The sequence below is a fragment of the Lethenteron reissneri genome, chromosome 26, assembly GCF_015708825.2.
Source record: "Lethenteron reissneri isolate LAM-NWPU_2019-01 chromosome 26, ASM1570882v1, whole genome shotgun sequence".
Taxonomy (NCBI): Eukaryota; Metazoa; Chordata; class Hyperoartia; order Petromyzontiformes; family Petromyzontidae; genus Lethenteron; species Lethenteron reissneri.
This window is the reverse complement of record NC_083804.1, coordinates 22386170-22403629: the sequence shown is the minus strand read 5'-3', so window position 1 is coordinate 22403629 and position 17460 is coordinate 22386170. Positions and strand designations below refer to the sequence as shown.

The 17460-nt window shown below is 46.3% G+C and overlaps 1 protein-coding gene across 1 annotated transcript in view; it reads left to right on the top strand.

The window, feature by feature from the left end:
• The first annotated feature begins 4146 nt into the window (after nucleotides 1-4146).
• The window catches only part of LOC133347875 (otoancorin-like), a 55954-nt gene continuing 42640 nt past the window's right edge, over nucleotides 4147-17460 (top strand). Inside the window, 6 exon segments of the mRNA XM_061560593.1 lie at nucleotides 4147-4316; nucleotides 5688-5786; nucleotides 10381-10991; nucleotides 13259-13401; nucleotides 14583-14704; nucleotides 15675-15775. Of these exon segments, the coding sequence (XP_061416577.1) occupies nucleotides 5714-5786; nucleotides 10381-10991; nucleotides 13259-13401; nucleotides 14583-14704; nucleotides 15675-15775 (1050 nt within the window). The 5' untranslated portion in view covers nucleotides 4147-4316; nucleotides 5688-5713.

Below are 17460 nucleotides of genomic sequence, written 5' to 3'. Positions count from 1 at the left end.
ACAACCACATTTGGATTTTATCTAAAGCCATTTCTCAGGAAACTTGCTCGATCTACTAAAGTGTGATTTTCTTATTTGTTTTCGAAGGTACAGAATTGCCATCTTTTACGGTAAATATGCCGCTGTCGTTTGAATAAGACTGCAGAGGTAGCCCGTCGTCTGTGGGCCACGTTCATTCACCAGAGTCCTGCAAGACTTGCTACGGTGTTTACATATACTGTATCCTCTCCCAAGCCTCTGGATAAAGGACCGTTTTACACATGCCATGAATGTTGAAAATATCTTCAGTACTTTTTGTGTTTAGATTTCTAGTGGTTCATAAAAAAAACTGCTTCCTTAATGATCCAAAAAGTGATGTTTAGTCCACGTTTTAAATGTCAGGGTTGACGTGCAGTTAAAACAGTCACCCTGATATTTAAATCCTAACAGTATTAACCAACTAGGCATTAATATCCTGGCAGTTATGCAAGTGCTGATGAGTTATAATTTCCTAAAAAGTGAATCGCAGCTTATTTGCATGAATCCAAATATTTTGTTAATGCTTAGGAGCGGAAAAATTATAAACGTGTTGGAGAAAAAAATTAATGTTCCAAATGGCAACCCGAAAATGTCGAATGAAACTTCCATATTCATCAGCAACACTAACAGTAGTGCAGCTATGTATGATCATTATAAAGAGTGTGTAAAATTTAATTTAGAAGAAAAAAATCCGTTGTGAAATGTATCTGGAACATTAGCATTTTGTATTAAATTCCAATGGTACATTAACATTTTTGTACTGTTTATTTTTTCAATACCAAACCTGAAATAAAAGCTTCCAGGGCGAGTCCTGTGTGTTCTCGCCAAGGTTTTGATGTAGAAAACAAAACTGCGTATACAATGTTACATTAAATGCAATCCGGTGCATCATTGGGTGTGGTTTTGTATTGGAATGTCCAGTTATTCATGGAAGAAGTATATATGGCTTTTTAGAACCAAGAGGGTCATGTAAATCCGTTATCTGGCCACATGCGATGTGTGACCGTATGCTATCGGGGAATGCAACATGTACCTTGCTGACGTACACTGTACCAATCAATTTTCTGGCTCTAGGAGTTTCTGCTTGTGCAATAATTGCATTATCTATTTGGCCCCAACGGACCACGCCTTGTTGATTTATTTCCCAGCCATCCCCCTCAAAACACACCGTCACGTTTCTGTTTATTCATGGGCGCAGGTGTTTTCCAGAATCAGGTGTTTTCATTGTTTTGCGATGCTTGTATGGCGAAGGAAGACCAAAAAACAACACCGAAATAAACATTACTTTCAAGATTTAGCACTGTTCGCTTTTATAAATAAAAATTGTGTGTGCAATACACGTGTTTAATTAAGTTTTGGCAGCCTGTTTGTGTAACCTGAAACCTGCCATTATATATGAAGTGTATACACTGCATGACATGGCTGAGATATGGCTCCAGTGCAACTGACATTTGTTGATTCAGTGTCAACTGTCTTGACGGATTGGAAACCGAATTAGACCACCGTCGTTTGAGCCACCTTTTTGAGATCACTGTCAACAGCATCCCTTGCTCTCGTATCGGATCGGTGAACAGGTGAGGTTCAACAATGGTTTGTAATTTTCAGGCCTTTTCAAGTCCAATTGTGGATTAAGGCCTCCCTTTCCCCATGTTGGTCATGGGATTTATTTGATTACACTTCACCACATTGGTCAGTGTGGGTTGGCGAAGGTAGGTTGGCCAGTACATGTTCTCATATAGCTCACCACTCATGTCAGCCGTGGCTGGGATTTGAACTCTTGTTTCTGTGTTCGTAGCAGTTTTCTAACCACGGCACCACTGCTCCACCCAAAAATTCAATACGTATGGAATCGCTGTATGTCATCGTTAGTTGTTAATTGGTCAACACGTTCAAATATTGAGTAAGTTTCATGAGATCTACTTGAATTTTTGGACAATACCCATATCACACCATTAATAACCCTCTTTGCACGGAACCTAATACAAATCGGAGGGATGTCCCATCCAAGGTATGAAATATGAAGTATCTATGCGATAGTATTATTGTTATACAAGTGAAGTGAGTCCACCTGAGTCGCAGACGTCTTGGGAGCAATACGTTTTTATTAAACTTAGCACAACATACTCCAGGCTATTAACACAACACACTCCAGGCTATTAACACAACACACTCACGGGGGGTGACCACCCAACGAACCACGCTACGGCGGAACTAGACACGGTTCCACAATCCCGGTCTGGACCACGTGGCTGGAGGCTTCTTCAAGCTCGACGTGGATTTCCTGCCTCTCCAACAGTAAAAAATTAACCCGTAAAAACAAAGTTTTTCACTATAAATCCTTTATATGCGTGGCGGCTAGAGTCCTCGTCCTCTGGCTTGAGATGGCTGCCACCTATGGGTCAGATGATTGCCTGCCACCATTAAGCAATTGGTAATTAAATATAAAAAAAAAATCCTAAAAAGTGTAAAAATTTGGAGAAAAAAAAATTCACGAAAATTAATTGTCACGCACAACGAGTCTGTGTGCATAATGTCAGCTCGATTGGATAACGGGAAGTGGGTTAAAAAACGACCGAAAGATTTGCACGGTCGTAAGCGCGCAAGCAAGCAAGTAAACTTAATATAAAGGATTTAAAAACCCCGATCCCCTCTCAGGGCGCCCTTTATATCGGACCGGGCTGGGGCTGGCTCACACCCCGCCCACCTTCTCGGTCTCTCGCCTTTGCCCGAAGGCTCTCGAGAGTTCTTCCCGGACCATGTGACCACCCATTAGCCCCCTCCACCGGTGGCCCCCTCCCGTATCGTTCTGTCACGTGTCCCCAGGTCAGCCAGAGCATCATGCCCCCAACGTAACCCTAGCTGGCTGACACTCTCGCTCTCTCAACGGGAGCCCGCACCGCACGCTGTGCGTGGTGCCACCGCGCTTAACCAGCGCTCACCCGAGCCCCCACTAGGGCTGGTACTACACCCCGTGTCCGGGGTGTACACACAACCGCAGACATCCCGCCGTGGCCTCGCAGGCCCGGCACTATTAAAGTTAAACATACACGTACAGAGTTTACAGCAATGATTAGCAATGATTAGTGCCCTATAGTCCCAGCAGGGCTTATATAACCAGAATCTATATTTATCCTGGAGAAATCCCATGAACTATGAAGCTCTTTCAAATGTCCAGTGCTTTTTCCAGATGCCCACTACTGTCTATAAAATAGCATTACTGTTTCATAAATGTGTGACATGGAGCAATTATTTTCTGATTGGGAAAAGGTGTAAGCCTATCAGAAAACAAACAATTACAATGCTAAAGATTATAACAATGTTTTGTAATGCATAAAACACTGGGTTTAATATATTTAGCACAGATTAAAGTTGAACATTGAAAATTTGCCTTAATTTATATTGCTGCGACTTCCCCCCCCCCCCCCCCCCCATTTCGCATTCTGTCCACCTTCCACAGGCACCGATGCAAGTATGAGATGTGTGAATTTCCATACTTAGTATGCCAAGTGCCATATATCATGGGGGGACGGGGGGGGGGGGGGGCTGTCGCATGCAATATTTTCTTTAATTACAGCAATTGGTGTTGAAACGTGCGTGTACAGGTAGCTGCTTGCACACGTAAGCTGCTAAAGTGCAGGCTTTGTTCAGCTGTTCTCTTTAAGTAATTCATCGAAATATTCCGTGCGTAAAAAAAGTGCCACTGGATCCCTGCTGCTAATCCGAGCGAGAGAACGGCGGCAATTTCGCGTGAGCCGCTAAACAACTCGCCGGAGATTTTTCCATGGTCACGAAATAGAGGAAACGGTGTTTGGCGAGCGAATTTTGTGTTTTTTAATAGACCGACGACGCGACAAATTAGAGATGCCGCCGTTTAGTTCATAGTCTCGATCGTTGACCTCGGCACGTGATGACCTTGACAACGATGTCACTTGGTTGTTGACGACGATGATGACGACGGTGAAATTCAGGACGAAACCCAGCCCCTTTTTCTGGGGAATATACACGATCCCATTGTTGATTTAATCGGTGCGGGTTTTGATTTCTAATTTCGCAACTCGCGTACAATGAGAAAAGCCTCGGGGAGAAAGGCTACACGCCGGCACCTCGTTTATGATGGACTGCTGCGCTCTGACTCAATGAGAACTGCAGTCATCGGTGCCTTTTCACAACCCACTCCGTGACACCGCTCTCACGCACAACACTGTCGACGTCACCTCTACCTGGCCACCATATATATAGAGAGAGCAGAGGCCAGACTGGTACCCACTCACCTTCCCCACTGCTGCGCTTGAAGCAAGGTGAGCTGCATATTCGTGCGTGTGTCCTCACCTCTAACACCAGACTTAAGACCTACCTTCTCTCCTCTTGTCACGCTCGGTTGAAAAGCTCATTTGGTTAGAATCGATTTTTTTGTGTTTTAGTTTGTCGTCCCCTCCCCTTGGCTACGTACGGTGCGAAAGAAATGCAACATACATTCACGAGTTACATATTCTAATAACGGCTCGCACCATTTTTTTTCCGCCACTTTTTTGCGCCCTCTTTGCTTTTCTTACTCCATCCAAATCTTCTCCCCTTTATTAAAGGCACTGCATTAATTTTTGCACAGCACGGCACAATTCACCACTTGCGTGGGGTCACATTGATGCCTATTGTATATTTGGAGTTTGCGTGTCTCTCTCGCTCCCCGTGGTCGCGTGTATTTTCCTCCGTGTCCTCCGCTTTTTCCCCTCCACATTTAGAATGAACATCACGCGTTAAGAGTATTTGACTGCTCTACATTTTCACATGATAATCCACCTCGTTCAGCTATCATTTGTGGAGGCCAGGTCGTTTTGAAAATAGCTATATAGCTCAGTGGGGCTTGCCTGGTAAAATAAAAAAAAATGTGTTTGTAGTTTTTCTGTGTGCAGCCAAGCCACTGCTTAATATTCCCAACTGATATTGTTTTGAATTCCTCCTCGGGTATTTGGTCTGAATTCTGTCCCTAATGTTCATACGCTTCCTCTGTAATATATACACACATATATAAACTCACTTTTAAGACGTCTTTTGAAGAGAGTTGACCCTCTACAGGGGCTCTCTAGAGCTCCATCTGTTGGAGACCCTTCCACCAAGCAGTCGCATGAGACGAGCAGTCGCCTGGATTGCACGTTTACCTGCTGTGAATTAAAACTCGTCGTGATGATGATTTATAACAACAATTAATTTTCGATTTAAAGCTTTCGTGATTGTATGGATTCATATTCTTGATTCTTTCGGTAAAGTCACGTAGAAGGGAAATAAAAAAATAAAACATAATAAGATAAAATTCTCACGACGTTTCGGCCACAATGCAAGCAGCCGCTGCCAAGCTTAGCAGTGTTCATTAGGACGCTGTCTTCCCGACAGACCTGTTCTTCACCTGAGGACAGCTGCTTGCGTTGTGGCCGAAACGTCGTGAGAATTGTTTTATTTTTATTATTTTATTATTTCCCTTCTACCTGACTTTACCGAAAGAACCAAGCATAACAATTAATTTGCACAGCGCGTGGATTGAAATTGTTGCATTAGACTTGAAGAGCCTTTCGGATGTAAGCGCTGCATCGCCAACGCAGTGTCTCGTACACGTTGCGTGTGTGTGCCCTCGTCAAGAAGGATATCACGCGCAACGCGCACGCGTGTGTCCGCAGGTGCGCGTGACATCAAACGAGCCACAATGCGTCGACTCGGAGCAAACTGCACGCTCCCTCTCTTCGTCTTCATCCTCGCCATCCTCCTCGCGCGCTCACGTAAGGAGGATAACAACAACAACATCAAAATACAAATACAAAGATCCCCCGTAATAGCCTGAGCGGACGGTATCTGCTTTTGCATGGAAGGTGTATTGGTGGTGCGGTGCGATAGAGCGCAGGCATTACCACACCAGCATGGATGTACAGTGAGGGAAACAAGTATTTGATCCCCTGCTGATTTTGTAGGTTAGCCCACTGACAAATAAATGATCAGTCTATAATTTTAACGGTAGGTTTATTTGAACAGTGAGAGACAGAATAACAACAACAAAATCCAGAAAAACGCATGTCAAAAATGTTATAAATGGATTTGCATTTTAATGAGGGAAATAAGCATTTTACCCCTCTGCAAAACATGACTTAGTACTTGGTGGCAAAACCCTTGTTGGCAATCACAGAGGTCAGACGTTTCTTGTAGTTGGCCACCAGGTTTGCACACATCTCAGGAGGGATTTTGTCCCACTCCTCTTTGCAGATCTTCTCCAAGTCATTAAGGTTTCGAGGCTGACGTTTGGCAACTCGAACCTTCAGCTCCCTCCACAGATTTTCTATGGGATTAAGGTCTGGAGACTAGGCCACTCCAGGACCTTAATGTGCTTCTTCTTGAGCCACTCCTTTGTTGCCTTGGCCGTGTGTTTTGGGTCATTGTCATGCTGGAATACCCATCCACGACCCATTTTCAATGCCCTGGCTGAGGGAAGGAGGTTCTCACCCAAGATTTGACGGTACATGGCCCCGTCCATCGTCCCTTTGATGCGGTGAAGTTGCCCTGTCCCCTTAGCAGAAAAACACCCCCAAAGCATAATGTTTCCACCTCCATGTTTGACGGTGGGGATGGTGTTCTTGGGCTCATAGGCAGCATTCCTCCTCCTCCAAACACGGCGAGTTGAGTTTATGCCAAAGAGCTCCATTTTGGTCTCATTTGACCACAACACTTTCACCCAGTTGTCCTCTGAATCATTCAGATATTCATTGGCAAACTTCTTGAGCAGGGGGACCTTGCGGGCGCTGCAGGATTTAAGTCCTTCACGGCGTAGTGTGTTACCAACTGTTTTCTTGGTGACTATGGTCCCAGCTGCCTTGAGATCATTGACAAGATCCTCCCGTGTAGTTCTGGGATGATTCCTCACCGTTCTCATGATCATTGCAACTCCACGAGGTGAGATCTTGCATGGAGCACCATGCCGAGGGAGATTGACAGTTCGTTGTGTTTCTTCCATTTGCGAATAATCGCACCAACTGTTGTCACATTCTCACTAAGGTGCTTGGCGATGGTCTTGTAGCCCATTCCAGCCTTGTGTAGCTCTACAATCTTGTCCCTGACATCCTTGGAGAGCTCTTTGGTCTTGGCCATGGTGGAGAGTTTGGAATCTGATTGATTTCTTCTGTGAACAGGTGTCTTTTATACAGGTAACAAAGCTGAGATTAGGAGCACTCCCTTTAAGAGTGTGCTCCTAATCTCAGCTCGTTACCTGTATAAAAGACACCTGGGAGCTAGAAATCTTTCTGATTGAGAGGGGGTCAAATACTTATTTCCCTCATTAAAATGCAAATCAATTTATAACATTTTTGACATGCGTTTTTCTGCATTTTTTGTTGTTGTTATTCTGTCTCTCATTGTTCAAATAAACCTACCATTAATATTATAGACTGATCATTTCTTTGTCAGTGGGCAAACGTACAAAATCAGCAGGGGATCAAATACTTTTTACCCTCACTGTAAAACGTTTTCATGTAGAACCAATGGCTCCCTTACACCAATGAGAAACCCCACCAACAATTTTACCAAAGACGAAGATCTCATATCGGCTTAACATACTGTTGGGGCGCGGCACACGAGGGGGTGGTGGGTGGGCAACACCACACGCGGCCGCCTTTGTCTCCCCCAGTGGCGACGTTTACATACCGCACCAAGTACTCTTTTGAGGCTGAGTCGACCTAGGGGGCCAACAGACGATCGTCACTGGCGTTGGCCGTGAGCGGCAATCGAACTCGGGTTGCCGCTCATGGAGCGCAGCGTGCTAACCGTTGCACGCGTTTCTCCCCCTTAGGAATCGCATGTGTGAACGCGTTGGCATGTTGGGTGTTCCCTGTTTGTGTGAGCGTGTTTGGCGTGCTCCATTTGTGTAATGGCATTGCGGTTAAACAGAAAACCCAACACATTGGCAGGGGGAAGCACGGGAAAGACAATGCTGCTTGTTCAGTTTTTTTTTGTTCTAAGGCAGTAATTTTTTAAGAATGCAATTTTAGTTTTTGATGCGGGTGGCTTATTCGTGACGGTCGGTAATGAGCGAGCACACGGTCCAAGAGGGAGGGAGGGAGGGGAGGTTTGCTCCCTGCACCCTTCAGCCACCGCTAATTAGGCTGGCAGCTCATTACTGCGTCGATCAATAGTTTTTTTTAATCTTTTTTACAAATTGGCCGTTGAACAAGATTCCTCATCCGTGGCTGCCTGTGCGATGATTTGGCTATAAAACGAAACAAATTTGGTTTATTTTGGTCGATTGGTTGCAGTGGTGTCTAATGTGGGTACACAACATTCACAAGGCGGCATGCTTGAACACCTTCTCCCCCTGCCTTCCATCGCATAGAATGTGCGCAACATGACGGACGTTAATTAATGTATTCATTATTATAGGGGCATTGTTTTTTTGAGAATCGGTGAAGAACCAGGCGAAGTTGGTAAAATTGCAGTGCTTCATGTGCACAATCGTCGTTGCCCACTTTCAGTAAATTTTCCTACTATTATTGAATTGTTACAATGGCCAAAATAACATTCATTCACACGTCACATCAACCATAAATACGGGACTTTAAAAAACAATTCCAACTGACATTTCCTTTCAAATTTCTCGCCAGCTGAAGTCACGGACGTGTGCTAAACGGCAGCTTCGCGTTTATGTTTCTCTCTCTCAGAGGGAACAGAAACCACCTGCAGTGTATCCCCACGAATTTGGGCCTGGGTTTTGGGGAACTTGGCCGCACGAACGCACGCACGCGTTTGGGGCAAAGGAAATGTTAGCGGATCCGGAGCGTTTCGCTGGACATACGCTCCGATCTACACGCACGCGTTCGCACGCGGATAGGGAAATGGTTTCAGAGTGGTTGGAAACGTTAAATGAGGCAAGGGTTGGTGGGTCGTCCCGAGATTTGTGGACCTCGCGAGTGCTCACTGGGCCCCAAGGTGGTCAGATGGCAGCACAGCAAGTTGGTTGATTGTCCCGTCCATGGAGACCCCAAAACCCCAAAAAATAGTCATCGTATGTCAATTCTATTTTTGTAAAGAAATAATTATGGCATTTCTGTTTGGATACGTTTAATATAATTAAGAATGAATGCTTTTTGCGAATTATTTCCTTTCCTAAGATGCTTATTTTTTTACAAATTTTCCCCCCATCTGAAATTTCCTCAACGTATTTGTATAACGAGGTGGGTGTGAATGCAAGCGATCAGGACTAAGAATCTCAATTGCGAGGATGACCCGGGTCGCCAAAACAACAAAAGCAAAGGAATAAAAGGGGGGAAAAAACGCGCAACAATAAAGCAAATGCTAATTCTGAGCAAATAAAAAACAACCAACGAAACAGACATCACGGGAAACCAAAAAAAAAAACCCGGCGTTGTATCTTGCTGGCGCAACTCATTAGATGTACAGGTGCCTGTACAAATACGTTGACCGGCCAGCCTGCACTGACCCCGTGCATGATGTGAAGAGCGCCGTGCGCCTCGCCATGGGTTCTCGTTACCGCTAATAGAGCGGCCAGGTGAAGAATCTCACCTGGACGCTTGCACGGTTGCCATGGTGATCCCAAGGTACGTGCGAGTACGTCACCATAGCGACGAGCTCCCTGGGCGCACACAACAACAACAACAACAACAACAAAGACAAAGATATCCCGTGTAGCCTTGACAGACTGCTGGGGGCAAGTGCTGTTAGCGAGTAGCACCGATGGAGGCCGGCACGGCACACGAGGGGGTAGGTGGCCAGCACCACGCCCGGCCGCCTTTGTCTCTTTAGTGGTGATGTTTACACACCGCACCGGGTACTCATTTTGAGGCTGAGTCGACCTAGGGGATGCCCAGGACCGTGAGCGTGAATCGAACTCGGGACCGCCGGGTTGATTGTGCAGCGCGCTAACCGCTACGCCACCGCTCCCCACACACACGTGAATAAGCCACACACACACACACCATTGCACTATCCTGCCTGTGGAGGGCGACATTAAAATTGTGTGTATGTGCGCATCTACTTTGTGCACCTAGCCTGGCACAAGCCCTGTGAGGATGTTGTTTGTTGTTGTTGTTGCGCATCTACTAAACAGACGCGCGAATAGACACACCTGGGCCTAGGTAGGTCAAATGTCTCCTTGTAGGTAAAATGAGTACCACTTTGTGGCGAGTTCACAGTGGCTGCCTTCATCCAGCGGTGGATTGTGAAAAAATGTAATTCAATGAGAGCATCACAATGGCAAGTGTATCTCTGAACATTTGCACGATATATTTATACTGTACAAGTGTTTCAAGACATAAAAAATCACGATGTAAATACTGTGATATGAAATCGATTTTTTTTCATGTTTTTCATCCACAGATGGGGATGATCAGGGCAATAAAGGGACAGCAGACAATGGGCTACCCAAAAAGGAGAATATTTCTGAGCAAACAAGTCAGGTATCATTGATACCAAGTCAGCAACATCCAAATATGAATCAGACCACCGCAGTACACCTCAATGAGGAGCAACGAAGCAACGGAAATCCAAACCAAAACCAGCCAAGTGAGAGTAAAACAAACATACTGGTAACGGATCACAGCAATACGACGCAGGGGCCACCAACTCAGGGCCAACCGAATCAAGGACATCAAAATCAGGGGCAGCAAAATCAGGGGCAGCAAAATCAGGGGCAGCAAAATCAGGGGGAGCAAACCCAGGGGCAGCAAAATCAGGGGCAGCAAAATCAGGGGCAGCAAACCCAGGGGCAGCAAAATCAGGGGCAGCAAAATCAGGGGCAGCAAAATCAGGGGCAGCAAAATCAGGGGCAGCAAAATCAGGGACAGCAAAACCAGGCAGCGAACAAACCAGGGCAGCAGGTTCAGTCTTCACAGGGCAGCAATCCCAACGGGGGAAATCCACCAGCAGCAATGCTGGGTATGCCTCTGACTCCGGGAAAACCTCTGAGCAAGAGAGATGATGACAACATCGTAAGTGTTTTTGTTTACGTACGAGTATTCACAATGTTTGGACATAATGTGATTACTTTTTTTAACGTTAACAATTTGTATATTCGACGTGCTTTTTTGTTCTTTTTGCTCCGTGTTGTTTTTCTTCACATATATATTTTTCAACGAATGTTGTTTCAAATGTTAACATCATTATACGTTTCAAAACACGTACCGCCTACAAGTATTACAATGCGCATTGTCATTGGATCATTGCAATGAATACACACACCATGAAAAGCAAATGTGCAAAGAGGATGAGAAGACTGAAGATTGTAATGGACGTGATTCCCTTGTTATTCGCGACAAGGGAGATGATCGTGAATAGCAAAACTCACTGATAATGATGTTGGCCGGCAAATATCATACGCACAGCATCTGCAGATTCTTCAAAAGCTTCTATAAGTTATCTCTCTCTCTCCTCTCTTTGATCACTTTCGCTCTCATCACTTTATTTCTCCCTATTTCTCTCTGATGGAGTCGTGTCGAGTTCCACATGCGATTCGCGGATCACCAAAATCGCGGATCGCAAGTTCGTGAATAACGAGGGAATGCAGTAATCATCTCATCTTCTATAAATTGCATCACCCCAGCAGAGTTACCAGATATTCGTCTGCACTGATAATGGTACAATTTCAAAAGTTTTAACTTCATGATTTCTAATTTTAAAAAAGGTGAATTGCACAACTTTTCCATAGATAGGCGTTGGCAGAAACTCCGTACGAGGCTACCACAGTAATGAAAATGTCCAAAATCATTGATGCGGTCGATTAAGTTGCTGGCCACGATAAAAAACGGTGTGTGTATATATAATAATAACGCACACGTTGTGGAAATATTTTCAAACCATAACTGTAAACCTCTGTGGCCCGCACCGTGGCTGTACTCATACCCTCTAGGCAGGATGCGGGTTTCTATTTCTGGATGGCCTCCAGAGGACAGAGTCGCATCGCAGTGAATATGCAGCGTGGGTTGCCAAGGGGATTTGTAAAACTTCAGAAAAGATTCAACGCCCAGCTTTGCCAAAGATTGTGTAATTGTGACCCTACGTGTGGCGGCGATTCTACGTAATGATCGGCGATATTGGAAGGGTGACATTTAGAGGTGTAGCGATCAATTATATTATGGGTGGCAGCAGGTACAAAAAAAGAATTAAGAATGAATGAGCATACTTGGAGAAAGCCAAGTTGTGTTACTTGCACGTGAATTGAGAACACAGTGCAATGTTTTGAATGGGAAAAGTAAAAGTACAAAAAAGACAAATAAGACAACGAATGAATTACATCAGCAATTTGACCACTCGGATGCAACTGGGAAGAATATTCAATGCAGAGTTCGTTCTTGAGTGAATTTAATGGACAGATTAGGTACAAAACCCAGTTTAATATTACGGTGGGGTTTTATGTGAGCTGTCATTGGTGAACCAGGCTAGGACATCAATTTTCTGTTCTTGAGAACCCAGTTTAATTACGGGTGGAAAGGATATGATTAAATTATGAATTACGGGGATTGATTCGAAATCTGTGAACGGAAATATCATCTCATCACAATTGAGCTAATCATTTCAGAATGAACAATGTTCAATAGATTTTTTTTTAAAGAATTAAAAGTTGGAAAATGTCATCTGACGCGCAGGGTACTGATTAAAATGTTGGCAAATCTTGCTTTTCATCCTAATTGTCTTGAAAACTTATCTTCACACTCTTCACCATAATGAGCACAAATCGACAAGCGGATGGCATTTACCATTTTTCATCATCACAATGTGTATCTTGCCCATGAAGGAAAAACACTGCATGAAAGTAGCAAGGCACCAGGCAATGCGCATTAGGAAACACACCACATCTTCCGTGCATTTCGCTTAACTCTGTCGAACTTTGTGTCAACCGAGCCGACGGACTACGATGAATGCGCGCGTGCTCGTGCTGTTTTTTGTGCATAGGGAACGCCGAGCGGCTAAAACGCAGCAAGTTGTAACAGTAGGGGGGGGGGGGGGGGGGTCAGGCACAGCTGGTGCATCTGCCAGTCATCTCAGTCAGTCAACTCATGGGAAACAACCTGGGTCTGTCCCGCGACCTCCTTGTCAGCGAGTCTTCGACACTTCACGTGACCTCGAAAGTGCACCTGGCCTGGCACAGGCGCCGTGGCCGCCACCTATCGACGAATGGCGGCTGCTGTTGTTGTTGTTTGTTGTTGTTTGTTGTTGTTTGTTGACGTTTTGTGCGTGCGTCGCGTGTTGCGGGTGACAGGTCGCCCGAGCTCTACGCGCGCCCAACGCGCAGGAGGCTGATCGCATCCTCGCCGAAGGCGCCGCGACGTTGAAGGACATCTTGCCGTCATCGCTGCGCAAATTGCCCGCCCCCGCTGACAACGCCACGGTGCTGGATACCATGTGAGCGGGCGCCCTAAGGGGCCGTCCATAAATGACGTTACGCACCTAGGTGGGGGGGGGGGGGTCAGATTTTTGTGACGATGTGTGACGAGAGGGGGGGGGGGGGGGTGAGAAATGTGACGTCACATCAAAATGCGCAACTTTAAATAATTGTTATAACAACACTCCTACAACATCAGAGTGCAGCGCCACATTAAATACGCACTACAATGACAATAGTTTAAAGCGATTTGAAGCATGTTTAATTTTCAAAATGGAAATGTGGTTTTGGGGGGGAGGGGGGCATAGCTTTGTGACGTCATATTTGAAGGGGAGGGGTCTGACTTTTCGTGACGCCGTGACGAGAGGGGGGGGGGTGTCAAAAATAGTCCAAAATTGCGTGACGTCATTTATGGACGGCCCCTTAACCTCTCGCCGAATATTCGTAGACGGCACGCGACTGCCGGTAGCCACGGCTGCAGCGAGATAGCCACTGGACGCCCGTTGGCGCCTGTGGGTGCGGGAATATTTTCCGAGTCGGTTGAGATGAAAGCCTCCTCGCACACCCACGGGGTTTGCTCGGCATCGGCTAACGCACCGTGGTCGCAGGGCGACCCCCTGAGTGGCTCGTGGACAAATGCCATTGAATGCACAAGCTGAGGCGTTGCCACCGAAGGTTCTTGTTAGTGTTCTAACGTTCGTCTGCTAAAGCAGCAATCATTCAATGGCGTGTAAAAACGCAAAAGATGCCAGGTGGCTGGGTATCCGGTTTCAAATGAAGGGCGTTGAACACTGTTGAACGCGCATTTACGTTGAATAGCCTCGTACACAAGCAATGGAATGTTTCTCATTGCCGTAGACATTAAACCAGGAAAAGGGGGCTTACAGATCTAAACAAAAACATTTGCTCTCTCTCTCTAGCTATCTGAATTGTTTATGCAGTATATAAGCTTATTTTCAGTCCGATATTAAAAGAGTAGCCTTAAGGCTTACTCAAACCTCAGCCCTCACCCCAATCATTGTGAATTTTTTTTTAAGTCCTGACCCGGTACAAATGCACACGTGACCTTGACGCTGGTTGTGGTTTCTGTCCTTATTGAGACCTGCCTGCAGTATTTTCCTGCTGTTCCGTTCCTTGTTCCTCGAACAGAGAAGAACGCCCCGTTTCGAACGACGCTTTCGCCCTGCGCTCTTGATTGCAGAATGGCATTCCTCAGCCACCACTACGACCACGTGAAGCCGGAGATGCGGGAAGCGATCTTCTCGTGGTTTCGGACTGCAACTCGGGGCGGAAGCCAAGGGAGTGGACCGCGAGACAAGTCGGGTAATGTGGTTGCCTAGCGCGTCAGCCTCGTGAGTGAGCACAGTCTCACTGAGGCCCCGGAGAATCCTGCATTGGGATGTTGTGACCACTTCCATTTGGAAGGAGCCTGCTTGCAGGCGCGCTTTCCCGTCAGTCGCTCCGCTCCTCCCCGCTCACCGCTGGACGACGGTGTGCCGAAGCCCCATCAGCCACGTGGTTGATGGCGCGGCGGCCACCCAACGTGGTCCCGCTTCTTCACTCCATCAACTGACCCGATCTCTTCCGGGCTCCCCTCTATATCCTCTCTCCCACGTGATCCTGACTCCTCCCCTTCCGGATCGTCCGATGCGGCCTTCCCATACTGCCCTGCTGGCTCCACCTCCATTCACCTCGCTTCCCATTGGAGCTGCCGAGGTGAACGGCGGCCCCTCCCACACGCCCCCCATACCGGGCTCCGCCCCCAATACCCCGGGCCATGTGATTGGGCCAGAGCCCAGCAGCAACCCCATTTACGCTCGCATGACATGTGTGAGGCTTAATAAGTGCGCTTGATTGACGTCGTGCGCATATTTCAAAACCATTGACTGTACGAAGCTGGATCTAATCACGCCTTATATAGGCACAGTTCCGATATAAGCAACACATCTTAACATTACACTCGTGGCTGGAAAGGCAAAAAGCATCTTCGAATATGAGCACACTTTGGGGGTCTATGTATCCAGCTCCTATTCTACAGGGTGCTTCAGATGTCTTGTGACGCCGATTGAATTCTCTAAAACTAAATTTTGTTTTCACGTAATGTTTTATTTAAAACAGATCACGAAACATGCAAAGGACAAACACACATATTCGGGGTCAATTAATTTGGTGGTGTCACGACACATCTGGACCACCCTTGGTACTCGAGGTAGCTACGTCAGTATTCTGTAATTGCCCTCCGTCTCTCGCTGTCTGCCTTGTTCTGTCATGGGACACGTGGTGGCCCATGCAGCTCAGCCCGAGCCCTGGCTCAACACCACGATTCTCCTGTGCATGAGACGCTTCTTGGCGCAGGTGACGTCCTCCGATCTCAGGGAGATCGTTCCAGAGCAGGTGAGCGCATTCTGAGTTCTCCGCTGCACCTCTCATAATAATAATACTTACATTTTAAAAAGTATCATTCATGTTAATAGCATCCCATAATGCTGTACAGTAATTATGAGAATCAATTCCCATGTACAGCCACTACACCAAGCAAATGAAAACCCTACGACTACCAAGCAAAACCAATAATGAACAAACATACTAAGAAATTGTCCTTCTTGGTTCTTTCGGTAAAGTCACGTAGAAGGGAAATAATAAAATAATAAAATAATAACACATTATAACATACAAAAAATATAATTTCCTTTCTACGTGACTTTACCGAAAGAACCAAGAAGATGAATCGCTGCAGTCACGAAAGCTTTAAATCGAAATTTAAGAAATTGCCCCCAAAGCAACACAAACAACCAAAAATCAGAGGGCTACCTCTGACCGATTACGACTTCTGCTGCTGTTGCCACTGCTGTACAGAGAGGGCGATTGAAGCGGCAGGCTGCCGGCTTTCTGTTAAACCATTTTAATTGCTTACGGGATGTTTCGCTTTGGCAAGCGTTGCGGCACTGCTGTGATGTCTCTCTGTGCGGTGGGTGCCCCTCAGTTCCTCTCTGTTCCGAGCTGCGTTGGCTTCTGGATGGCGAGCGAATCCATGATTATGAGGGTCGCACTCATTACACACACGAAGTGCTTGCCACAATTGAACGAAAATGACGAAAATGATCTCGTCAAGTAGCATAAACCATCATCACGCGAACTCTGATCATCCTCGCATTAGCGGCTTATGGCTCAACCATCGAACAATGACAGTCACCGCATCGCGAGCTTTCAAATGCGCTTCTGCGGCCGTCTGGAACGCTCTCGTTCTTCCGATATTAGGACGCCACTGGAGCTATGCACTTTTAAATCTAGATTGAAAGCTAATTTTGTGTTTAGTTTGTTGTCCTTCACCCGCACCACCCATTAGCACGCTTGGCTACATACAGTGCGAAAGAAGTTCAACATACGTACGTTCCGCTACTAATGCCAAGGACTGCACGTAAATGGATTGTTCAGCCGAGGTTGTGTCGCCCTCTTGTCACATCCGTCTGGGGTTGAAGCCCAGACAGATGTGACAACTCTCTCCAGAATCCCTCTCGTGGCTAGCGGAACGTGACATTGGCATTTTTCTGCTGGACATGTTGCCACATTAGGTGGGAGAGAGAAGAAGAACCAGATGCGATTGTGTCCTCTCGTTCACGATGCATTGCGTCACCACTCTCATGTGGATCGCCGCGCTTCTCCGACTCGTTTCCTTTGCGCTTCTCGGCATTGGAAACCTCGCTGCCATCGCCGCTCTTCCCGACTCTCCGTTCACCTCGCTCAAGTGCAAGGCACATCTTAGGGTTTGCATCTGCTCTCTTATCAAGAGGGCTCTTTGGTTGCTGTTTGCTTGTCGAACTTTTGGATCCGTGTGAGGAAATGGAAGCAACAAACCTAAAAGGAAACTTTTTTTTTCCGGGCAGCCAAGGTCAATCGCAGTGAAGTTGCAACCTCGACTGCAATGCATCCAAAATGCGACTGGGGGAAACATCTCACAGAAGCTTCACAAATTGCCAAGCAGTGTCGAGAGGATTGTGAAGACCTATATGATGATAACAGCGGGAGCGGGAGAGGGGGGAGCCTGGAAAGAGATTATCAGGAGCGCGAGCCAATTCCCC